Genomic DNA, 26,605 nt, shown 5'->3' on the forward strand with positions numbered 1-26,605 from the left:
ATTATAAATGTATGCGGATCTCCTGATATGATCTTAAACAATTAAAAAGAAAGCAATAGTGCTTATAATAATAATAGAAAAAATGTCCCCTTCTTCTTTTTGTTTTTGTCCCTCATACTCATCCGTAGTATAACATATTTTAAAGCCCGGCCAATTTTAAGAGGAACGAGCAAGACAAAGCTAGATTTAGACATATTATAAGTGGAAAAAGTCATTTCAACAAAAATAAATCAATAAATAGGTAAATACAAAAATAAAGGTCTGCTTACTCGTGCAGGAAAAGTGTCGAGAAAGTGTTGGGGAGTGGAGCACAGCCATCCTGCACTGTATCCAGCTGCCTCTTTGCCTTCATGCTTCAGCCTCTGGATTACTGAGAGCAGGTGGGCAGGTACACACTGTATGTAGACAGGGTCATTGTGTTTCTCGACTGTGAAGACATTAAACTACAAACAAGGTTTCCATTTCTATGATCACAGACTGTGTGAACAAGAGAGTGCATCATTACTGCATTTCTTCCATTTCTTACTCAAATAACACAAACATATGTGTATGAAAGCTAATGCTATAGCAGACTAATGTTTTTCTTTTGTTAGTTTGATTCATCACTTGAATATAGTCAGCTTTATGCGTCCATGCTGTTATTTATGGAGGCTTTGTTCTGTAAAACAGTCCTGTGCTGATTTTAAAACCTAAATGATTTTTTTTATTGTTCCATTGAGGCTCCGAACCTGACCGCTTTGCTCACAATATCTATGCTGTGTACTTGTCCCTGCTTTAAAATAAATGGATAGAAAATTTTTCCAACCCCGCTTGACCTTTCCCACAGCCCTTCAGTTGTCTCCGAGTGGTTAAATACATTCACGGAGCGTCTTTAGGCTTTGTGGTTTAAAAGATAACTTCCTGTTCATCAGTTGCAAAAAACGACACACAGAGTGTTTTTGATTCCTTTATTCTGTTTAGGTACAAACTAATGTGAGGAAATGCAGACAGATTTGTTGCCCATGTGTGATAAGAAACAAACACTCAAACATGTCGGTAAAAAACAACGCGATTACACTATCTATGCAACTTTGCACCACTGGTGCTGTTCTATACTTAAAGGTACCATCCAGGTAAATGTGACCTTCAGTGTGTGCAGCAGAGAGGACGATGTATGACGTCACAACAGGTTAGAACCAGTAAAAACTAAAACATACATCAACAATCAGAGACAGTTACTGTGTGAGCCTCCACATCGCCCCCTACAGGGAGGTCTGATGAACAGATACAACTGATCCATGTGACTGTGTTAAATCCTTTCAGTGTTGATTAACCACTATGTTTACATCTATGTATGTCATGTGAGTAATCTGTTTCAATACTGGACAACACAGGAAACACACTGATGACCAGTCTTGTGTTGAGTGACATCACAGACAGTGGATGTCTCAGACAACAACCACATCTCCTTCACTTCTTGTCCTGTGTGTTATAAATGTAGAGCCCCTGAAAGACCGGGGCGCTATAACTTTAACCTGGAAGAGAGGGTGATTAAAATCTCAAAGGTAAGCTATGGGTCTGCAACTCATTAAAAGCCCATAAAAGTTACAATGAAGGGTCGTAAATGACCTTACAAAGAGGAGTTAGACTTAAAGTAGAGGGTGAACCTACAGGGATGTTCAGATCTTTCAGCCACAACTGTACAAAGAGCACGAGGGCGAGGGGACACCAAAAACACTGAAAAAAGGGAGATGTCTATTTATTTGTCTATTGAGCATTTGAAATGTCAGTGGAAAAGTTAAAATGAAGAGAATTATGTTAAAGTGTAGATAATAAGGTTGAAACATTGAGGACAACATGGAAATGTCAAATTAAGAAGAGCAAATTCGAAATGCCAAATATGTTTGAGAGCATGGTTAAAAGGTCAAAATGTCAGATTGTCAACAATCAAGTCAAAATTGAGAATAAAGTTAAAATTTTAAGAATAAAGTCTGCATGTGGAAATTAGAGCTGACATTTATTAAGTAAACTTATCTCAGACTTAATCTGATGCTAAGGTTTCTTTACTCATCGTGGAGCTGGTTCATTTATTCAGTCATCTCAGAAACAATTTCAGTCACTTAAGAGTAGGGGGTTGTTTTTAGGGGGAGGGGGTATCCCACCTACGATGAGTAAACTCCATCCTTTAATCTGAAGAGTGGCCTCGCTGAGGTCAGCATCATGAGCATCTCTGAGGACAGAGGAGGTGTGTGGGCTGGAAACACTGCTGCTGCAGCCTGATGCTGCACTTCTCACAGGGTTTCACTCAGTTTGATGGTCACCGCTTTCACCTCCGAGTACTCAGCCAGGGCGTACTCTCCCCTGAGAGCACAGATACAACACAGGAGGCAGGATTAGGGAACACAGCCAGCAGGAATACCTGCAGCGTCTAAAATCTGAAGAAACAGTCAGCTTACAGCTCACGTCCGTTGCCTGACATCTTGTACCCTCCAAAGGGCATCTGCGCGTGAAGGGCGTTATAGCAGTTTATCCTTAGAGGGAGAGACACACAAAAAACACGTGTTTGAGTTTATTGGTTGTAAACACAATACTTGTGTGACACAGCAAAATAACACAACAAGCGCTAGCCCAGCAACTCCTGTATTCTGTGAGGTACTTTAAGCAAAGAGACCGAGCTGAAATAGTCTGTAGTTCTCTCGGCCACCATCCACATCGAATCACATACTGCAGCCACGTCAATCTGCGCCACAGAGAACACCTGAAAACATCGCCAACAACTGCTTGTTGGTTGGAACTCAGAGAACAATCCCTTTGAGTTAGCTGTGACGAGCATCAGGGAGAGTCAGCCTTTTAATGTTGTTAAAAATAAAACACCAACACATTTTAATGAATCCAGATGTCTGTCCTCTGCTCTCAGGACAGTGACAGACACTCACCACACAGTGCCGGTCTCCAGGGCCGCAGACACGGACAGAGCTCTCTCCATACTGGATGTGAAGACTGCGGACACCAGGCCGTACTTTGAGCTGTTTGCTCTCTCTACGGCCTCCTGCTGGCTCTTAAAGCTGAATATACACTGCACAGGGCCAAAGATCTGAGAGGAGACACATATACGATATACGATCACATATATGAACATCAGACTGTAATATACATTTACAACAGCAATATAATTCCACAAAGGTATATCATGCATTACAACAATAATTACCAACAGTGTTGCAATGATACCATTGCTTGTGCCTGTGCTTGTGGACATGACAATTGTCTCGTCTACAACAAGTACATGATTTGAAATAGCAGAGGAGGTAACAGTGTTAAGTGTGTAATGTAGAAATGTAGAGGTTGTTATATTAAGTATCAGAGTATATACAGGAGCTGTGAGGCTGTGGGGCTGTTGGTCAGTAGTTAGTCAAAGTTTTTTAGGCCAGTAGCGTTATGTATTCGGCCCGTCTGTGTTGAAGTATCAGTAGCTCTGTTGATTTTTATGTTGATTTTGGCACCCCCTGTTGCAAGAAGCAGTACACCTTGTGACGTAAAGATCTTGGTTCGTGTTGTTTAGGAAGCAGTTGAAGGAAACTTCTTTTTATATTTATCTATTTAAACCGAACTGTTAACGTTACATTATTAACTGTGATATGATTGCAGTGACAGCCCACTGTGACCACCATGTACTGCGCACAGCCATGTCTCACTGTGTGTTTCAGAAATAACACAGACATGCTACAGAGCTTTTCTCTGCTTTCTTCCGCTGTTGTCTGTGCAGCCTGCGTCTCTGCAATGCCTGTAGTGTCAGCTGTGTTCCACGAGGTGTCAGGCTTTACTGTCACAACCCGGCTTGTCAAGCTCATCTCTGAAGAAGTGAAACAAACCTCTTCCTTGGCGATGCGCATGTGGTCTTTGACCCCTGAGAAGATGGTGGGTTGAATGAAGAGGCCCTCCTCGTCCTCAGCGGCCCCTCCGTGCTCCAGCCTGGCTCCCTCCTTCTTCCCACTCTCGATCAGATCCATAATCTTATCAAACTGCTGTCGGTCAATCTGCAGACAGAACCAGGAGGACAAGTAGAGGAGGGACGGAGACAGGGCACAAACACCAAATTGAGACTCTGCATGCAGAATTCTATAAATCCATTCTCTGCATCCAACAAAAAACACCAAACAATGCATGCAGAGCAGAATTAGGATGATATCCACGACTTCAAAATTCGAAAGAGGGCATTTAAATTTTATAACCATCTAAAAGATAGTGACCCCGACACGCTCCATGACAAAGCCCTCACCTCCAGAGAGACTGGAGAGAAATTATAGCACAACAACAAGGAAACTATAAAACACATTGGAAAGAATCAACCAAAAAACAAAGCAAATTGGAATGCTATTGGCTATTTGCAATATGACCCTAAACAGAGAGCACACAGTGGCAGAACACCTGAGCACTGTGGAAATCACTGACTGAAATGTACAGACTCAGTGAGCACAGCCTGGCCATGGAGAGAACAGGCACACCTGGCTCCCTAAAGAGGACAGACTCAGACAGAGCTACACTTTTTAACTACCTGCCAACTGTAGCAGGACATCAGAGACACACACCTACAACTGATCACACACACCAAAAAGACTTTGACAACACAACACCCAGAAACTCCCACACCTGCTGGGTGAAGTACAGCAATGTGCAAACACAGCAGCAAGGTGTGTGAGCTGCTATGACAGAAAAAGGGCGTCCAACAGCCCACAGCCTCCATGAAGACTGTTTAAGCACCTGTGTATACCTGCACTGAGCATCTGCACTGCTCATCTCTGTGTATAAACAAACTGTACATACAAAGAACAAATAAACATAAATAGAACAAAAAAGTTCTGGTTACACAGCTGTCACTTTTTTTGTTCTTAACCGCTGTCGACACTTTTCTATTTGACCTAAAGTTATCTTTTCTGATCTGTTTATATCTTAAGAGTAAATTCAGCGTTTTCAATTTGTATTTTCAGTTTAACACCACATATTCTCCAAGTGATTATAATGCTGCAGTTCCCCATGCCAATAATGTTCCTTTGAATTGAATAGAATTGAATTGACAGGTAAGAGATAAGGGGACAATTCCAAATATTGGCATTGATTGAAGCTCCAATATTTCTCAACCTGAATTACTATTAATGCGCACAAATGTTTCAGCATTGGTCCAGTAAACTTTTCTTCAGCTGGTAGCCACGAAACACTCTGTAATGGCTGCATCATAATCCGTCTGGTCAAAGTGCGTCCACTAAAAGTTCTTGTTTTTACCACTGACAGGCTCAGATTAGTGTTATCGATTAGTGTTATCGAACATTACAGAAAGGATCCTCAAGAGACAGACCAGGAAGACAAACCGCCGTCACACCTCTTCAGAGTCACCAGACTTCAGTCACAAAAACATGTTTTGTTGGAGCCGAACTAACCATTTCAAAAAACAAAGGGGCTGATCGAGGCATCGTTAGCCCACCAACTAGTCTGTGACAACTCCCCTGAAGGATTACATCACAGCTACTGCAGCCTGCTTTTAGTCATTTGCACATCAACATTTGTAAAATAGGGCTCATGTTAGTACTTAGCACGCTGGGATTTGCTTCACATGTAGAGTGCATTATAAATAAAATGTATTATTCTTATGTTTTAAATTCAATAATTCCTCTTTGAAGACACCTTAGGCATAATATCCCCAAAATATATTTTCTTAAAACGACAATGTTTCAAATAACAAAATGACTAAATGTTATGAAAAGACTCTACAGCTCCTCCTGGATATCAAGAATGGCAGGGTCAGCAAAATACTGACTGGTACTACTGGTAAGGATAACAAAGCAGGATATAAACACCAGGGGTAAATAAGTCTGAAAGTGTGTTCACTACAATGGCAAAAATAACTATTCCATGTCTGGGTGTTCATAAGGGGCATGGGCAGAGGACTCTCTTAAATCCTACAGGCTTTGTTTTAAAATATCAACAGCACTGAGGAAGTTGGGGTAGGGGGGGGATCGTACCTGAGGCCCATGTGATGTCCGGGGGTCCAGCGGGTCGCCTATAACAATCTTTTTGGTGTTTTCTATGCTGAGACGCACAAACTCTTCATGAATACTTTCCTCCACAAAGACACGAGATGCAGCCGTGCAGCACTGTCCCTGGTTATAAAAAGCTCCTTTCTGGGTCTCCTCCACAGCCAGCTGCACTGTGGACACACACACACACACACACACACACACACACACACACACACACATTCAGAACAGACAAGAGAAAGAAAGAGGAAACTGTGGGACTCTTTCAGGACATGATTCTACCTTCTGTTCATCATTTATCATCTTTGATGTTCCAACGGTCTCTCTGGCTGCTCTGTCTAACTTCTGTCTTTCCAAGCGGGGATGTTCCAGTGCAGTTGCAAGATCTGTAACGTGGCCTGATCTGTATCAGCCATATAAAGCTGTATGAAGATCACAAAGATCCCTTGACGGATATCGGCTGCCTAAAAACTGTAATTCGGGGCAGTTGCCGTACGTCCTGACTCGCAGGTGTCTGATGTGCGTTCTAGTCTCGGGTCGTCAGGTAACTTTTTGGATAATCTGGAAAAATCTAAACCTGAAAAGAAGTTTATGAGCACTGTTTTTGTTTTTGCCTTACATCGCAGATTAAAGATAATGATTGGGGCTAAAATAATACGTAATGTATTTTGGTTTCACAGGAGACACATCGGGCTACTGTGTGAAAGAAAAAAAGCTTTGCTGTGATAAGATTGAGATTTGATCAGTGGTTTTATGTATCTTGTCCATTCTGGCACAGGAGAATGATGTCATCAATCTATGAAGCCCATTTCTGCCAATGTGAAAGATGCTATATGTCATTTCAGGGAAGCTTCTGGTTAATTTAAGATACAAATTATTTTAGGGAAAGGTTGTTATTATGTTGAGGTTTCACGTCATGTTTAGATTCTAATTTATAATAACATAATGAAGTTATTATTTTCAGAAAGTGATTTCATTTTTAAATGCTACGTCACTATTTTGAGATTCACTCATTACTATGAGAAAGATTCTTATTATTTTGGGACATAAAGTCCTTACTTTGTCACTGACATGGCCTCAGTGTCCTCAGCCTTGTTCTACACCAGGGGCTCTCAGTTAAACTTGAAAGAGGTCCAGTTAGAGAATTTTTTCTCAAGCAAAGGTCCGGACCATCATCATGTCTGACCTGTGTTATGATTCAGTACCATACATTTATACATCTGTCTGTCAAATCAAATAAAGAAAATACAATTTACAACAATACTTATTATAACTTTAACACAGGGCTCTCATCATTTAACAAAAATAATAATGAATACTTATTTGTAAGGAGATATAGTGTGTGTTTGTTGGGGGGTCTGGGGGGTCTCCCCCAGGACATTTTGAGTGTCAAAACCTTTATTTCCTGTATTTTGGTTGATTTTATGCCCCAGTTTGTGACGGAAGTGTCTTTACTTGTAAATGAAAACAAATTAATTCAAATAATAAATGTCTGGTCCTTCACATTCGAGCAGGATTTAAAAGAACCATATTCACATGGTAGTATAATGTTGTCCATGCAGATATTAAATGAAAGAGAGAGACAGCTTTACCTCTTCATTGAAGCTGCTCTCTCTCTTTTAAAACAGCCAATGACTATGTAATAAATAATATTTAAACGCACTGTACACTGACGGACTGCTGGAGAGAGCGAGAGCGAGGGGGAGAGAGAGAGAGGGCACATACCGGTACAAATAAGAACAGACGTGCGGACATAAGAGGAAAGCTGGTCACGATGATGAAACCTGATGTAGCTCTGTGTAACTCTCAGGTTAATCAATTAAGTGTTTGAACTAAACTGCAGCCTGGAGTCTCTGTTAACAGAGACAAACGGAGTGACAGTGTCAGACAGTGTCCACGTTCGTCACAGTCACGGAACATATACGAGTCTGTCCGGTCTTAAAAGCTCGGTTTTCTCTACTGCTCTCATTTCAGAGCACGCCATGTCTACTTTTCCCTGACTCACTTATTTCCTCCCACTGTGTCTCTGTAACTCTCCTGTCGGCTGGCTCTTCAGTCTGTATCTGTATTCTCACACACCCACTGGATCAGTCGCGATCTGAGTGACAGATTTGATTGGCTGAGTAGCGTTACGTGTGATGATTTACAAAGAATGCATTGGTCCTTGAGTTTCCTGGACCCCCAAATCACTACCGCAAAGACAAAGAGCTGCGCAGGTTAAAATAGATGCGCTTGTCAAAACTGTAAATAGGTCCGGGTCTAGGGATGACGGCAGTTGGGTCTGGATTCGGACCGCCGTTCGCCGTTTGGGGACCGCTGTTCTACACCATATCTTTATTAATATATATTTATTACAACTGACAGTGTGCTGAGTGCAGGATGAGAAACAGAGTGTGTTAACTTACAGTGACAGTCAGCAAACACGATGCAGGGGTTCTTCCCCCCCAGCTCCAGAGTCACTCTCTTCAGGTTGCTTTTAGCTGCTGCTTCTTTGATCAGCTGCCCGACCTGCACACATGACAACACACACATATAATACCTCAATGCATCATGGGTAAAATCTAATTTACACTTACCTATGAACAAGAGAGAGTTTTCAGGTGAGGGTCTTTTTAAATTACAGGAAGTTATTCATGATAAAGTCATCATAAGGAAAATGTTAAATTATATTGTATTGCAAAAAAATGTAGGTGAATGATAATAATTTCAATAGTTTGTAATGAGCAGCGTGTTTCTTGTTTTTCTAGAAGTAGGAGTGCAACCAATATTAAGGTTATGATGAGGGAGGGTCTTCTCATGTTTATTAACCCCCAGAACAACAGATACACTGGTGTTTCTGCTTCCTACGATGACTCTTGTGATTTTTTTTGTAGCATCTTCAAATGTTTCATATCTCTGGAATCTGAACAACCATAGCTAAAGTTGAATTGGTGACATGAATATAAAAATACACACAAACCACATTGATCCAAATATGTTAGGTAGATTTGCTCTTGATATAAGGGTTTGTATTTTACATACATTTGAACAGTATTATCCGGTCTCCTGTGTGTTTCCACCAGGTTTTACACCACATTTAACTGAATGCAATGATCATACAAGTGATGGTGCAGCTTTTGCTGTAGGTCTGTTTATAAGGGTCAGTGTCATGGTCAAGGTCATGTCCTACGTTAATTAATCATAACGTATTTGAATCTATTTATATTTAATTTATGTGATAGATAAAGCAGAAGCTGCAGAAGTGTCTTTCACTCACATACCTCTGTGGATCCAGTGAAGGCCACTTTGTCGATGTCCATGTGGCTGGCGATTGCTGCTCCTGCCGTGGGACCGAACCCGGGCACGATGTTCACAACTCCAGGAGGGAAGCCGGCCTGAGAGGCAGCACAGAGAGTGTGTTAGAGCAGACAGCACAGAGAGTGTGTTAGAGCAGACAGCACAGAGACAGTGTTAGAGCAGACAGCACAGAGAGAGTGTTAGAGCAGACAGCACAGAGAGTGTGTTAGAGCAGACAGCACAGAGAGTGTTAGAGCAGACAGCACAGAGAGAGTGTTAGAGCAGACAGCACAGAGAGTGTTAGAGCAGACAGCACAGAGAGTGTGTTAGAGCAGACAGCACAGAGAGTGTTAGAGCAGACAGCACAGAGAGTGTTAGAGCAGACAGCACAGAGAGAGCGTTAGAGCAGACAGCACAGAGAGTGTGTTAGAGCAGACAGCACAGAGAGTGTGTTAGAGCAGACAGCACAGAGTGTGTTAGAGCAGACAGCACAGAGAGTGTGTTAGAGCAGACAGCACAGAGAGTGTTAGAGCAGACAGCACAGAGAGTGTGTTAGAGCAGACAGCACAGAGAGTGTTAGAGCAGACAGCACAGAGAGAGTGTTAGAGCAGACAGCACAGAGAGTGTTAGAGAGTGTTAGAGCAGACAGCACAGAGAGTGTTAGAGCAGACAGCACAGAGAGTGTGTTAGAGCAGACAGCACAGAGAGTGTGTTAGAGCAGACAGCACAGAGAGTGTGTTAGAGCAGACAGCACAGAGAGTGTTAGAGCAGACAGCACAGAGTGTGTTAGAGCAGAAAGCACAGAGAGTGTTAGAGCAGACAGCACAGAGTGTGTTAGAGCAGACAGCACAGAGAGTGTTAGAGCAGACAGCACAGAGAGTGTTAGAGCAGACAGCACAGAGAGAGTGTTAGAGCAGACAGTACAGAGAGTGTGTTAGAGCAGACAGCACAGAGTGTGTTAGAGCAGACAGCACAGAGAGAGTGTTAGAGCAGACAGCACAGAGAGTGTTAGAGCAGACAGCACAGAGAGAGTGTTAGAGCAGACAGCACAGAGAGTGTTAGAGCAGACAGCACAGAGAGTGTGTTAGAGCAGACAGCACAGAGAGTGTTAGAGCAGACAGCACAGAGAGAGTGTTAGAGCAGACAGCACAGAGAGTGTGTTAGAGCAGACAGCACAGAGAGTGTGTTAGAGCAGACAGCACAGAGAGAGTGTTAGAGCAGACAGCACAGAGAGTGTGTTAGAGCAGACAGCACAGAGAGTGTTAGAGCAGACAGCACAGAGAGTGTGTTAGAGCAGACAGCACAGAGAGTGTTAGAGCAGACAGCACAGAGAGTGTGTTAGAGCAGACAGCACAGAGAGAGTGTTAGAGCAGACAGCACAGAGAGTGTGTTAGAGCAGACAGCACAGAGAGTGTTAGAGCAGACAGCACAGAGAGTGTTAGAGCAGACAGCACAGAGAGAGTGTTAGAGCAGACAGCACAGAGAGTGTTAGAGCAGACAGCACAGAGAGTGTGTTAGAGCAGACAGCACAGAGAGTGTTAGAGCAGACAGCACAGAGAGAGTGTTAGAGCAGACAGCACAGAGAGTGTTAGAGCAGACAGCACAGAGAGTGTGTTAGAGCAGACAGCACAGAGAGTGTGTTAGAGCAGACAGCACAGAGTGTGTTAGAGCAGACAGCACAGAGTGTGTTAGAGCAGACAGCACAGAGTGTGTTAGAGCAGAAAGCACAGAGAGTGTTAGAGCAGACAGCACAGAGTGTGTTAGAGCAGACAGCACAGAGAGTGTTAGAGCAGACAGCACAGAGAGTGTGTTAGAGCAGACAGCACAGAGAGAGTGTTAGAGCAGACAGCACAGAGAGTGTGTTAGAGCAGACAGCACAGAGAGTGTTAGAGCAGACAGCACAGAGAGTGTGTTAGAGCAGACAGCACAGAGAGTGTTAGAGCAGACAGCACAGAGAGAGCGTTAGAGCAGACAGCACAGAGAGTGTGTTAGAGCAGACAGCACAGAGAGTGTGTTAGAGCAGACAGCACAGAGTGTGTTAGAGCAGACAGCACAGAGAGTGTGTTAGAGCAGACAGCACAGAGAGTGTTAGAGCAGACAGCACAGAGAGTGTGTTAGAGCAGACAGCACAGAGAGTGTTAGAGCAGACAGCACAGAGAGAGTGTTAGAGCAGACAGCACAGAGAGTGTTAGAGAGTGTTAGAGCAGACAGCACAGAGAGTGTTAGAGCAGACAGCACAGAGAGTGTGTTAGAGCAGACAGCACAGAGAGTGTTAGAGCAGACAGCACAGAGTGTGTTAGAGCAGAAAGCACAGAGAGTGTTAGAGCAGACAGCACAGAGTGTGTTAGAGCAGACAGCACAGAGAGTGTTAGAGCAGACAGCACAGAGAGAGTGTTAGAGCAGACAGCACAGAGAGTGTGTTAGAGCAGACAGCACAGAGTGTGTTAGAGCAGACAGCACAGAGAGAGTGTTAGAGCAGACAGCACAGAGAGTGTTAGAGCAGACAGCACAGAGAGAGTGTTAGAGCAGACAGCACAGAGAGTGTTAGAGCAGACAGCACAGAGAGTGTGTTAGAGCAGACAGCACAGAGAGTGTTAGAGCAGACAGCACAGAGAGAGTGTTAGAGCAGACAGCACAGAGAGTGTGTTAGAGCAGACAGCACAGAGAGTGTGTTAGAGCAGACAGCACAGAGAGAGTGTTAGAGCAGACAGCACAGAGAGTGTGTTAGAGCAGACAGCACAGAGAGTGTTAGAGCAGACAGCACAGAGAGTGTGTTAGAGCAGACAGCACAGAGAGTGTTAGAGCAGACAGCACAGAGAGTGTGTTAGAGCAGACAGCACAGAGAGAGTGTTAGAGCAGACAGCACAGAGAGTGTGTTAGAGCAGACAGCACAGAGAGTGTTAGAGCAGACAGCACAGAGAGTGTTAGAGCAGACAGCACAGAGAGAGTGTTAGAGCAGACAGCACAGAGAGTGTTAGAGCAGACAGCACAGAGAGTGTGTTAGAGCAGACAGCACAGAGAGTGTTAGAGCAGACAGCACAGAGAGAGTGTTAGAGCAGACAGCACAGAGAGTGTTAGAGCAGACAGCACAGAGAGTGTGTTAGAGCAGACAGCACAGAGAGCGTTAGAGCAGACAGCACAGAGAGTGTTAGAGCAGACAGCACAGAGAGTGTGTTAGAGCAGACAGCACAGAGAGTGTGTTAGAGCAGACAGCACAGAGTGTGTTAGAGCAGACAGCACAGAGTGTGTTAGAGCAGAAAGCACAGAGAGTGTTAGAGCAGACAGCACAGAGAGTGTTAGAGCAGACAGCACAGAGAGTGTGTTAGAGCAGACAGCACAGAGAGAGTGTTAGAGCAGACAGCACAGAGAGTGTGTTAGAGCAGACAGCACAGAGAGTGTTAGAGCAGACAGCACAGAGAGTGTGTTAGAGCAGACAGCACAGAGAGTGTTAGAGCAGACAGCACAGAGAGTGTTAGAGCAGACAGCACAGAGAGAGCGTTAGAGCAGACAGCACAGAGAGTGTGTTAGAGCAGACAGCACAGAGAGTGTTAGAGCAGACAGCACAGAGAGAGTGTTAGAGCAGACAGCACAGAGAGAGTGTTAGAGCAGACAGCACAGAGAGAGTGTTAGAGCAGACAGCACAGAGAGTGTTAGAGCAGACAGCACAGAGAGTGTTAGAGCAGACAGCACAGAGAGTGTGTTAGAGCAGACAGCACAGAGAGTGTTAGAGCAGACAGCACAGAGAGTGTTAGAGCAGACAGCACAGAGACTGTTAGAGCAGACAGCACAGAGAGTGTGTTAGAGCAGACAGCACAGAGAGTGTTAGAGCAGACAGCACAGAGTGTGTTAGAGCAGACAGCACAGAGTGTGTTAGAGCAGAAAGCACAGAGAGTGTTAGAGCAGACAGCACAGAGTGTGTTAGAGCAGACAGCACAGAGAGTGTTAGAGCAGACAGCACAGAGAGTGTTAGAGCAGACAGCACAGAGAGTGTGTTAGAGCAGACAGCACAGAGTGTGTTAGAGCAGACAGCACAGAGTGTGTTAGAGCAGAAAGCACAGAGAGTGTTAGAGCAGACAGCACAGAGAGTGTGTTAGAGCAGACAGCACAGAGTGTGTTAGAGCAGACAGCACAGAGAGAGTGTTAGAGCAGACAGCACAGAGAGTGTTAGAGCAGACAGCACAGAGTGTGTTAGAGCAGACAGCACAGAGAGTGTTAGAGCAGACAGCACAGAGAGTGTGTTAGAGCAGACAGCACAGAGAGAGTGTTAGAGCAGACAGCACAGAGAGTGTTAGAGCAGACAGCACAGAGAGTGTGTTAGAGCAGACAGCACAGAGTGTGTTAGAGCAGACAGCACAGAGAGTGTTAGAGCAGACAGCACAGAGAGTGTGTTAGAGCAGACAGCACAGAGTGTGTTAGAGCAGACAGCACAGAGTGTTAGAGCAGACAGCACAGAGTGTGTTAGAGCAGACAGCACAGAGAGTGTTAGAGCAGACAGCACAGAGTGTGTTAGAGCAGACAGCACAGAGAGTGTTAGAGCAGACAGCACAGAGAGAGTGTTAGAGCAGACAGCACAGAGTGTGTTAGAGCAGACAGCACAGAGAGAGTGTTAGAGCAGACAGCACAGAGTGTGTTAGAGCAGACAGCACAGAGAGTGTGTTAGAGCAGACAGCACAGAGTGTGTTAGAGCAGACAGCACAGAGTGTGTTAGAGCAGACAGCACAGAGTGTGTTAGAGCAGACAGCACAGAGTGTGTTAGAGCAGACAGCACAGAGAGTGTTAGAGCAGACAGCACAGAGAGTGTTAGAGCAGACAGCACAGAGACTGTTAGAGCAGACAGCACAGAGAGAGTGTTAGAGCAGACAGCACAGAGAGTGTTAGAGCAGACAGCACAGAGAGTGTTAGAGCAGACAGCACAGAGAGTGTTAGAGCAGACAGCACAGAGAGTGTGTTAGAGCAGACAGCACAGAGAGTGTTAGAGCAGACAGCACAGAGAGTGTTAGAGCAGACAGCACAGAGAGAGTGTTAGAGCAGACAGCACAGAGAGTGTTAGAGCAGACAGCACAGAGAGTGTGTTAGAGCAGACAGCACAGAGAGTGTTAGAGCAGACAGCACAGAGAGTGTGTTAGAGCAGACAGCACAGAGTGTGTTAGAGCCTAACAGAAGCAGAGCAGGTTAATCACTCAGGAAGCAGCGTTTATCTGACAAATCGGGCTCAGAATGTGTTGAAGAGGAGGACAGTGAGAGAAGTGATCCTCAGCCCTCAGAACACCTGACCTCTTTGATGAGCGATCCAACGTGGAGCGCTGTGAGGGGGGTCTGCTCTGCTGGCTTGATGAGCACAGTGTTTCCACAGGTCAGGGCGGGCGCTATCTTCCACATGAACATCAGCAGAGGAAAGTTCCACTAGCAAAGACAAGAGGACATGTTAGCTTTCATTTGCTAAAGCACAACAAACAGCACAGTTAGAACCCAGACTTTACCCCTTCCTCTCAGTCTGATGACAAGTTATTCTCTATTACGCCATAAAACACTGCTTTAACTCAAACATTACTGAACACATTACACAGGATCACCTACTCAGACCTCAGGAAAATGAAACACCATTTCTGTAGTGGCAGAGAAAGCAGATTTTGATGTATGAATGTGGCAGAGATCAGTTTAACAGTGCGGGCAGAAGACCAAAAAGTAATTTCTTTGGGTCACTATCTCTTTGGGAGGGGACGAAATGGTAAACACTTCCTGTCTCCTAAGTGGGGATGGTCTCTGTTAATAAGTGTTTTAATATGCCGTCACATATGGATCTATTTAAATGTCTGTTCCCTGGAAAGAGATTTTGGCGGAGAAATAAGAATTCACCTCTCCCATCTGAGTGAACACACTCAGGACCTGCTGCTGACCTCCACAGGGGACGGTGAATGACTTCATGTGTGCCGTCTCCATTCTGAATTATCTCTAAAAACTTTTCTTAAAATCTGGTTGAACTTTTCTCCTCAGTTTGTTCAAAAGATCAAAGAGATAAACCAAGACGATGAAGTAAAAAATAACTCAGGCCACATAAAGTACAGCACATAAAATGCCAGAGGATTAATGCAAAATCAATGCAGAATGATTCAGCTGGACTCTTGCTAAAGAACAATACTATACTTCACCATCAGGAAAGTTAGCGCCAAAGAAATGAATGAAACAACTCACCAAACAACCACAGAAGTTTCCCCCTGTCTCTCTGTCGGCCAATCTCATTTGTAAAAGTACCTCCTCTGTGTTCTCTGGTTCATAAAACTCCTCTAGTCTCCACCATGAAGAACAAGCAAGAGTCCAGCTGCACCATTCGGGGTTGGTTTTGTATAAGAAAGTAAGTGTAAGCATAAAACACTTCACGGCATGAAGGAAAACAATGCCCTCTGGTCCCCACCAAGAACGGCATTTTCTTTAGTTTGTTGTCTCTTCTACAAACCGCTGACACAAACAACTAATCCGACACCGTATGCTGCTCTCTTTAAAAAAAGGAAGATTTTTGTAGGGATCATTTCCGTCATGTTGTCAGATACATCGGGCCCTATTTAGACGACGGAAGGCGCACAGTCTAAAGCGCATATCTGACGCACTTTTGATAGTTAGGCGGCGCACAATCTGGGCACAAACCGAGGCGCAAGGCGCAAAGAGGTTGGCTTCAGTCCCTGGATTATTCATAGGCGTGTTTTCTGCATAACATGAATCAAACCAATCAGAGTGTCAGCTCTCATTCCCTTTAAGAGCCCGGTGCACCTGCAGGCAGGCGTGTTGCTATTCACACAGAGGATTTGAGTCATTCTTGTTATATAAACCAGACCCCGACCAACATACTCAACTTATTTCTTTCTACTGTGTCCTTAAAAACGCTGAAAAAAAACACAGGTCACTGTACAATACATGTCGAAGCACAGATTGATGTTGAAGCCACAGAAGCGATCCCACTGATCAGCAGAAACGAAAATGAAAAGAGTCATGCTGTGTGCGTTTACGCACGAGGCACAGCATTAATGATTTAAGTCTCCAGACGGACAGGATCTTATGTTTATTACAGTTATGTGTGCTGACATCAAAGAAAGGTCGGTTTTTAATGTTTATTTACTTATTGTTGCTGCTGGATCCCATGGCTGTATTCTCGTGCGTACTGGACAGTATTTTAATATCTGTGGGCACGATTGTCGGGGCCACAGGTAGTTATGTTTGAGTATGGTAATTAATTTACCTCCTGCGTGTGTGAGTATGTCACGGTTTCTGCTGCATTATAGGGAACGTGCTCCTAGAGAGCTTTGCGTTCAGTAGTTTTTGGCCCGTGTGCGGCTCGAGCAGGAATCTTCCTGAGGTGAAGCAGGTGTGTGTGGAGGAGAGCTTGTCCACATCTTCCTGCACTGCTCAGCAGATCGGTAACAAGCTGAAAGCAGCATCATGATTTAAGGAGACAAGGGAAACCAAAGCTTGCAGTCTGTCCCTTAAACAACGTTTACAAAGTAGAAGCGCTGCTGTGCGTCCCCGTGTGAGTGACAAGCAGACTCATGTTGTGAACTCTGCGATGTATGTCCATAATGCGCTTTCTAAATAGCAAACACAGATTGCGCCACAGACTTTAGACCAGGTTTTTGTTGGTCTAAGGCACGGTCGCTTTCTGCGTCCTCTAGATAGCAACGCGCCACCCGTTTGCCTGACCACACCTAATTTCAAAACCAACACGCCCATTGGCCGCTAACAGTGGCCCAAGATGACTTGCTATTTACACATTACGCGTGAAAATGACGACTGCGCCGGGTGGAAGATGGCAATGAAACTTGTGCTGCACGCTTTGCACCGGGTGGATGATAGGGTCCTTGAGTAACAATCTGAGCCTGTCAGTGGCAAAAACAAGAACTTTTAGTGGACGTACTTTGATCGGGCACAGTTTCCCCAGTCCGTATCACAGCTACGGCGGAAGCTACCTACTGGACTGATTCCAATACTTTTTGTTCCTGTCATTTCGACACACAAATAGGGCCCAGGTTTAAAAATACCGAACTTCTCATTTAATCAAATCTTTTGATAATTTATTATCTACTTAATTTTCCAGTTCACTTTAATTTTTGTTACTTCCACCCCTCATACTCCCAACACAAAATGTACAGTATGGTGGCTTTGCTTATGTAGTAAAGGCTGGATTACCAACTAATCATATTTTAGTACATATTTTAGGCATATCTCAACTAACAAGAATACCAATGTAGGCACTTTCTATATGTACAAGCTGAGCTACGTAACAGCTGAAAATAGTTGCTGCTTTGATTAGTTGGTAATCCAGCCTTTGCTACATAAGCAGAGCCACCATACTGTACATTTTGTGTAGGGAGAGGATAGAAGCATCTAGAAACATGTACATGGCTCGACACATTTGTTTTTTCATGTAAACAGCAGATTATTGCTTACTCACCTCCAATTATCACTGCAACAGTCTCCATAGAAACGCTAAGAACTAGAGGCACACACACTCAGCATTATTTTGGTTTGTAAAAAATATAAACTCAAAAATATCTCTAAAACTAAACTCTAAATGATCAGGACTGAATATGATTCAAAGAAAACTACTTCAGTCATTTATTTCCCTGTTGCTTGTTTCCATGTTGGAATCCAATGGGCTAATAATTAGGCACTCAACCCTAAATTAGACAGCACTACATGTGAGCGCTGCCTGTTTATTGTTTAGGCCTTGTTAACTTTTACAACACTTTGGAAACACTCAGGGATCTGGAAAAAGGTTTCCTGTTTTCCTCTGACAATGACTCATGCTGTTTGCGCTCCAGCAGTAATTACACAACGTCCTTCAGTATAAATTTCATTTCATGATATAATCTCTCGTGTCAAACAACAGCCGTTTTGTTCATCAGAGGTTATAGGCTTCTGCTTAAAGATAAAAACTGTCTGTACTCTGTCCTCATCTCTGAATGATACTCATGTGTCTGTCAGGATCTGTGTTCAACACAATACAGCCACACACCAAACACTGCCCCACTATTAAACTGATTCATGTACTATCACACATACTGTATTTTGCAATGTGTGAAAGTAAATTAAAGCAGCACAGGACTGGAGCATGTGTTCCTGAAAGAATACACCTGAAGGGATTAGTAGAGAGGAGGTCTTCTTTAGGGGGGAGTCAAGATCAAGAAAAGGTTTCTATGTTCAGCAGACTGTAGCAGGGCCTTAAATCACAGTACATACACCTAGCATTTGTTGGCATCACTATTATAACACCCCCTGTGTGTTAGTTTGTGTGTCTTTTTCACACCACATCAAAGTAACATGAACAGTAATAAGAATCCTATGACACATGGTTGATTATGAATGAAAAACATGCAGGACTCACTGGGATGATGGCTCCACATACTCCCACAGGCTCATGTTTGGTTAAACACATGAAGGTTTCATCTGGAACAGAAACAGAGAAAGAATAATCAGTATGTTACTGTTGGTTACTAGGTGTATGTTACTAGGTAAACAACTAGTATTAAAGTGATAATCTCAAAGATTTTCATTTAAATAAAGTCTCTATCACTGAATGCTAAGCGGCTGCTTTTCCGCTCTCTGCAAGTGTTGCGAGTAAACAGTAATCTACTATGGCTGAACAAACAAAGAAAAGATGGATGACTACAGATACAACTTCAACAAGAAGTGAAAATCCAAAGAAAAAGAAACAAACTCGACGCTCAGATGAAGCAAACAGTCTGAAAAGGAAAGCGACCGTCAGCCAGGAAAATCAAGAGTTACAACCGGAGCCAACCGTGGACGTCACACATGCAGCACTGTCTGGATATCTGGGAAGTGTGCTCCTGCAATGACTGCATTTATCGCCACAAGGAGCCGCCAAAGAGAACGAGACTGAGATCTTCCAGATTGTAACTTTAAAGGTCAGAATCACAGCTGTGGAGTTTTATCATTATGATTTATATTTTCGTCAGAGAGAAGAATATCGTGCAAGTTTGTCTTTATGTGTACGATAAACTCCTGTAGTCTGACCTGGTCTAAAGCGCCAAAGTTACATCAACAGTTGGTTCAACAGTTACTTATCAAGTTAATCAGTAACTCTTATTCACCCATGCACTATAAAAAGTAACCTATAGAATCTACTTTATCTACTGCACTTTTTTTGGTTGAGTACATTTTACCTATGTTTTGAATGAAGAGTACCTAAATCTAACAACTATGATACACTCAAGTAAATTAGGTAAATTCTACTTACCTTTTTCTCATTAGATCACACAACTAATTACTTAATTAAGAGGAGTAATAATAACTCTTGACACATATAGACAGACAACTTTTCACACTCGCAGGCAATTTAGAGTCACCAATGAACCTAACGAGCATGTGTTTGGACACCAATGTCACACCAATACTGGCGATACTCACACCCATTAATCCAACCCTGGCCTGCAGCCAAGAACAATTGTTGCTGCATGTGCACTTTGCAGTACAGGCCCAGCATCTTTGGGTAGATTTTACAGTTTTTTGGGTAGCAATTGTTACTGTTGAAAATTCGGCAATGCAGGTAAACTTTATTCATTTCAATATATTTCACTTGCTGACTTACATACTTTTAGTATAATTTACACAACTTGCATAGATTTTATTTACTCTCCTCAGAAATCCTTTTTTACAGTGTGGGTGTGAATGTGAGTATGAACGATTGTCTGTCAGTATGTGTCAGTTTATCATAATCAACATCATCATTAAGTTTCCCTCATGTTATTTCTAAATTCTTCTGTGTGCACATGTATCACTTCTGTTGATTAGCTTTTTATACATGACTCCTCTTACAGTGTCCCATCAGTAGGCCGCTAACAGTAAGATCACCATACTATGGTGATGAGTTAATCTGTACTGTACAGGGATGTGTCAGAGGATCAGCAGATAACAGGCAAAACCAGGCCTCCCAGTCTACACCCTGACCTTCTCCGGTTTCCAGTGTGATGATCACAGACTGGGAGACTCCCCCACAACACCACTCATCTCCAGCTGCCTTCAGTCAGACCAGTGTAGCTCTGCCATGATAACACTCTCCCACCACACTGAAACACCGACATTTTCAGGCACTTTAGGTTCTACAGACAAGATCAGAGGCAGGGCTCACCTGAAGGTCAACTGATGGAGCTGTATTAAAAAGGGCAAATCACTTTGTCACAACTCTCCAGGAGAAAAAGGTTCACCAGTGCCTACACTGGTATTTTTCCTTACTGTGACATCATTAGTACTCCCAAATGCCTCAAGAATCAAGTTTCAACAGTTCCCACTGAAATTGTGTCTTCAATAAAAACATATTGATCCAACACAATTCTGACTGTAAAAGTCTGAACAAAGCATTTTAACATTTCCTCAGTTTTTATAACTCTGTTCATGTTTTAGCCTTTGAGGTGTGCAGAGGTGTTTAGAGGTGTTCATTTGCAATTAATTGACTAACACTTAGCTTAGGTTGTGCAGATTTTAGGGATATATGAGTATTTTTTTTGCATTTCTCTAATTTCGTGCTGTATTTTTGGAGCTATCTGGCGCTGTCATTTCCTTCAGGATTAATAAAGTTCTATCTTATCTTATCTTATCTTACAAAGTATCTGAAGACAAAAGAAGAAGGAAAAATACCATTGTAGGCACATTCCTATTGCAGTGTTCTAAGAGTTGATAAGTGTTGAAGTGTTGTGTTAAACTTGACTGCATTTGCAAGCTTTTATTTTGAAGGGAGAAACCCTCATGTGTCTCATCTTGATGACTGGTAGCGAGCCTGCTCCAGTCTTAAAGATTACAGATTACAGGTGGAGAGGCTGCCGGCGTGGTGGGGCTTTGAGCCAACACTGACGGGTTAATCCTCACACACTGTTGCACCTCACTGATTACTATCTCAGCCTCTTCCTCTTCCCTTTGTCCTGCCGTTCTGTCCTCTCTCACCACTCTATTAGGATTTAATCGGGAGGAAAGGGCAGCCATGTTTTGTCTATCTGCTGTCTTGCAGAGGCAGACAAGACCCAAAGTAGGAGCTGACAAGAGGGGGAAGTATTAGGAGCTGGATGAGATACCACCCGGGGCTGAGGACAATCCTAAGCCAGGCTGAGTCACTCCTGCTTCAGTAATTAACCTGTTTCCACATACTGCACTGGTTACAGAGCCCTGAGGGAACAAGTGAAATAAGGTTCCCTCAAGTTAGTAACATGCACTGGAAACGCAGCTCATGCAAGCTGCTTTGCATTTCATTATAATTACCAGGAGGTAACATAATTACCTATTTATTCATTCTCATGCATTTGTTTATATCAAACTCATAAAGAAATAAAGTATTTGGTGTCCACAAAGTATCGATTAATTAATTCATTATCTTAAATGTAGAATCAAACAAATTAATTAAAGGCATCACAGAACCAGAGCAGTGCTGCTGACACTGCGGGTGCTTCCGCCTACTGCGGTTTCATGAACCCCTACAGCTCTGCAGCACAAAGGTCTACTTTGGTCTTTTGGTTTATTGTGAGCATTTCTTTGAGTCTTTTCAAAAGGCTTCATGTTACTAGAATCTGTACAACTTATGTTAATATAAGCCATGATATATTTATGAAAGTATTACAATTCTGTCATAAAAGTTAAAAAAAACGCAGCAAAACATGTTTATCCGATCCAATTCTGTATGTAGAAAAATAAAACACCAGAAAACACACCAGAAGTTCTTCGAACATTTTTCAGTTTGAGATATTTAAGCATGAGATGGAGTGATGATGTACTGAATACCATCATGGCTATTATAAATACATTATATTGCTTTTATACAACAATTATTAAAAGTAAAAATCAACAACAGATTACTTTTTGCTCCACCAACTCAACTAGCTCCTCAACTTAACTGAAACTGGACTTTTGTTGCCGAGCAACCCAAACATTCTCCTGCACTCTGTATCTATCTATCTACAGGCGACCACAGATCAGCTGTTTTACCTGTTGGATTTAATTTATCATCAACCAGTGAAATAAGAGTCTGTTGTGTGATTCAGAGGCACCAGCTTGATCAATGTAGACATACACGCTCTGCTGTAATGTTAATTAACAGTATTCAGAACACCTGGCTGAGACGGAGTGATACACAAAGTGAAAAGTCCCAGTGATGTATGGAATCAGATTAGATAAATGAAAGTATGAAAGTAACAGGCTGTTTCTGCACTTTGTTATTGGGATCTACACTGTTTCAAGTTGTTCCTGAAATTATTAAGAAGAATGTAAATAAATGTACTACTTTTGCTCTATTCAAAGAAAAGGGTTTGGATCTAAAACAAAAAGCATAATAAGAAGTGCTCTGTTGTCACATGCTGAGGAGCCAGACAGAGACAGTAACTGTCGCAGCCGTAGGAGAAGACGCACTCTCTGTTTGTCCCCAAAACATTTCCTATCGTCCTTTCTGTCACATCTATGTCTGCCATGATGTTTGTTTCTGTTGAATTCTGATAGTGAGAAGAGGGTGACACACACACACACACACACACACACACACACACACACACACACACACACACACACACACACACACGCACACACTAACACACTCACCTACAGGCAGACTCTGGCCATGGATCTTGTCGGCCCAGCCTGCATAGTAACGAAGGGTTTTGATGCTGCCGTCCAGGTCGATGAAGAAGGACTGCAGGAAGGGCTTCCCCGTGTCCAGACTCTCCAGGGTCTAAAATATCAGGAAAACAGGAGCTGAACTTTAGCTGAAATACTGGTGATAAGTACAACAAAGGAATGTGATTGGTCACAGTAATAGTACATGATGCACTCCAATTTTTGCTTGTGATTTGTAAAGATGAAGCAGTTTGTACCTGTGTTTACATCTTTATATTGTTTGACCAAAATCATTTTTATGTTCAGTATTTTACCGAGAGAAACCAATCCAGAAAAAATTAACACGATTCATTTCTTTCTTTCCCCACACATGGTCGGATATTATTGTTGTTGACAGAGTACAAAGTTAGTCAATGTAGTTTGGAAGACGTCATGAAGGCGACTGGTAAACCTATGGCCCAAACAGTTTGTAAATGTCTGTCACACTCCCTGATCCACTTCCTGCTGCAACTTTGACCTCCTGTACTCACAGTGGTGTTTAAACACAGTGTTGTGGTACCAGTATCAGTAGGACCTCCTGTACAACCTAAAGCGGCCTCAGCATAATTTTTTAGCCTTGAAAAAATCAACTGAAAATCAATTCTTCTTCTTTTGTCCAACACATGGACTAAGATTTAGTGTCTGCTTTCTGATGTTGTGGAGCGGTGCAAAGAACTGATTTCAGGTCATTTATCATGAGATGACGGCCCACGACCACACTGCAGGGCTCGTGGAGAATGAGAGCTCCTCTGACGCTCTGAGGCAGATAGAAGTTCTCTTTTGTTCATGATCTTTAACCTGGTCCAGCGCACACAACACCGATGGCAATCACACAGAGTGAATGCTATGATTTTTATTAAACTATAACACTGGTGTCGGATCAGTATTTTTGTCTTGTGTTTTAAAAACCTTCTCATCTAAACGCTTCTGCTGTTCAGTGATGGATGACGTTACTGGGTAAACTGTTGCCTTGTTTCCAACCTGTGATCATCTGACTGCTCCGCCTTCTTTCTAATGACTTGTTATGGATCTCAACAATTGTTTTGGTGAATATATTTCTATGATAACTGATGAAACATTTTATCGGCCTGCCCAAAAATGAACTGCTGGCCATCTACTGACTGTTTTATTTCTCTGTTATACAATATAGCAGGAATGTATTATGATGTTATAAGTGTTGGTTCCAGATATAATAACAACAATTACTTTAATAATGGTGAATTAATCTGGGGCCTAACAAAGGCAGTGAGTTATATGAGGCTGCAACAGCTGGCAAGGTAGTTTCTATGTGGAGCCAAGGGTGGAGCAGACACAGCGGTCCATGGCTGTACACAGCGTCTGGATGAATACATGACAATAAGCCCCACATGTAGCTGTACTGTACTGTGCACACTACTTCTTCCCATCATCCCTACCATGTGCACTGGAGCTACCTTTCTTCTTTCATTGTTTCAGGAGAAATAAGACAAAGTGAAGCTCTGCAGCAGATACTGAAACCACTGCACAGCTTTACTGTACATTTAAGGGCTCAAATCTGGTCCTTATTTCCCAAAACATAGCTGGGAGTTTAGTGTAATTAGCTTTACCCTGCACACTACCACTCCAGAGCATGTTTGCAATTAGCAGTCACATGCAATCTGGAAGTATTCCTCACATCTGCAAGGGTTCATTTACGGATCTAAGTCTTAATGCAAGCTGGCAGCTAAACAGAGTAAAACAGTGAATTCATTCCAAGAAATAACTGAAAGTAACATCCAGCAATCACCACAGACAGAGAGAGGCTGGGTGGAGTCACAGCGCCATGATGTCAGCCAACAATACGGGCCAATCCCTGATATGAATAAGTCGACATCCTGACGATACATGGACATGTTTCTGCTGTGTGTGGCTAATGTCAAAAGTAATATCTGACCCACCAACACGTCCAGAAAAACAATCAGAAGAAACACGTAGGACGGTTTAGTTGTGTACTGCAGGTGTCTCACTGCCCAGTGTGTGTCCACGTCTGACACTGGCTTTCTAAGAGAGGAGGGGGAAACCTCTCTGCAGAAATGACCTCTGTTTGTCAGAGCAAAGAAAAAGTAACAAAGTACTTAAACTAAAGAACTGCAGGTAACTAAAAAACAACTGTGGCTGCAATTTACTTTTAATTTCGTGCTGCTCCATAATTCCACTTCTTTAATAACACTCAGTTAATCCCACAGCTTTGGTTTCATTGAACATGAAACACATTTTGCTGGCTGGTTTTACTTAATAACAGGATTTAAATAATTACACTTCCGTTTTTTTCTAACACTGGGAGTCAGTGATGGGGAAACTATGGTCCGCCTGCTGACCTCCTCAGCATGTCACCTAAGCATAAAATCTGCTCTTGTGTTATGTTATCACATTTCCCAATTCAAATAATCTCATCATGTAATTACGTCTTTCTGCTAATAAATGAATGAATGAATTAAATGTATTAATATTTACTGTGACATAAATCTAATGGTCTGTTTGGTCTCATGATTCCAGCCCCGTTAGTATACTACATTTAAACACTTAATAGACTTTTAAAATTATTTTCAGCACTTATTCTTAAACTGCACATGTTCCTCATATTTTCAAGGGAAAATGTATTTAAATAAAATAGATGTACTTTGCAGAATTGAGCTGTACAAGGCCTCTGAATAGCCTAAGTCACCGAAAAAAGCACGCTGTCCATAGAGCTTCTGTCTGCACACAACGTTTAACTAATATAACCTAGTGTGTGTAACATTAAGAAAGTAGTGGGAATGTGCCCACCGCCAGCACGAGCCGGTCCCTCTCCATCAGGTCGGCCAGTTTGTGCATCAGCCTTCCCCGGCTGGACGCGTCCATCCTCCGCCACGGAGAGCCTCTCTTCCCGGCCGCCTTGGCTGCCTCCACCGCCTTGTCCACGTCTTCCTGCGCCGCAGAAGGAAGCCGAACAATGTCAGGACACACGTCTCCCCCAGAAGCACAACGCCATAACAAGTTTACCAGAGCCAGGTTGTGATTCATTTAAAGCAGAAGTAGAAATAGGAGTTAAAGTACAATCACTAAATTATCATGTTCCAAACTTACCTTTATTTATTCAAAATGTCGCGGCAAAAAGCAGTTTACTGTTCAGTTAAATGTGTGTAAAATGTGTGTAGACTTTGTGGATATAAAACGCTGTTTGTATAACAGAGACCGAATTTAACAAGTTTGCCACGAAACATTTTTTTTTACTTCATTAGAGTCGAAGCATAAAAGCAGCAAGCAGGCCTAATTGTGTTTAATGACTTCACTATATCGTAACTTAAGCCAACAGTTAGTTTGGTTGTGTATTTAGCCTACCACATATAATAAAATAAAGCTAGCAGAACTTCTTACTTTGTCTGCTTCTTCCACATCACAGATTCTGACACCTGTCGCTGGGTTGAAAGTTGGAAACGTCCTTCCTCTGCTGGATGTGTGCCATTCATTGTCGATAAAAATCTGTGAGGAGTAAAAAATGAGGGGCTATACTATCACCAAAGTTCAAACACACAGAAAGGAAAGGCTTAACACTCCACGTGCAGCAGCTGAACTGGTTGTGTACGCCTTACCTTGGTGTGTCTGATATCCTGAACTTTGACAGGCTGAGGAAAAGGCATCTCGTCGGCCACTCCATTCTCTGTTGTTCCGTTCTGTGCCAT

General features: G+C 42.9%; 1 protein-coding gene across 1 annotated transcript; it reads right to left on the bottom strand.

The window, feature by feature from the left end:
- Positions 1 to 975: 975 nt before the first annotated feature.
- On the bottom strand, positions 976 to 26,605 carry aldh1a3 (aldehyde dehydrogenase 1 family, member A3). Its single transcript, XM_069678975.1, has 13 exons — positions 26,516 to 26,605; positions 26,301 to 26,405; positions 25,710 to 25,850; positions 22,872 to 23,001; positions 18,661 to 18,722; positions 14,562 to 14,690; positions 9,272 to 9,385; positions 8,417 to 8,519; positions 5,997 to 6,181; positions 3,852 to 4,016; positions 2,916 to 3,073; positions 2,436 to 2,510; positions 976 to 2,340 (listed from the first exon to the last, which is right to left on the bottom strand). The coding sequence occupies exons 1-13, from the start codon at positions 26,603 to 26,605 to the stop codon at positions 2,271 to 2,273; spliced, it is 1,527 nt and encodes a 508-aa protein (XP_069535076.1). The 3' UTR covers positions 976 to 2,270.

This window comes from Semicossyphus pulcher, unplaced genomic scaffold, assembly GCF_022749685.1.
Source record: "Semicossyphus pulcher isolate SPU_LCO1_2020_fin unplaced genomic scaffold, fSemPul1.0.p SCAF_1, whole genome shotgun sequence".
Taxonomy (NCBI): domain Eukaryota; kingdom Metazoa; phylum Chordata; class Actinopteri; order Labriformes; family Labridae; genus Semicossyphus; species Semicossyphus pulcher.

Coding starts and splice junctions, on each gene's coding strand:
- aldh1a3 (XM_069678975.1), bottom strand. CDS start 26,605: ATGGCACAGAACGGAACAACAGAGAATGGAGTGGCCGACGAGATGCCT. Junction 26,406..26,515: donor AGGATATCAGACACACCAAG/GTAAGGCGTACA, acceptor TACTCCTCACAG/ATTTTTATCGACAATGAATG. Junction 23,002..25,709: donor GGGACCGGCTCGTGCTGGCG/GTGGGCACATTC, acceptor CTGATATTTTAG/ACCCTGGAGAGTCTGGACAC.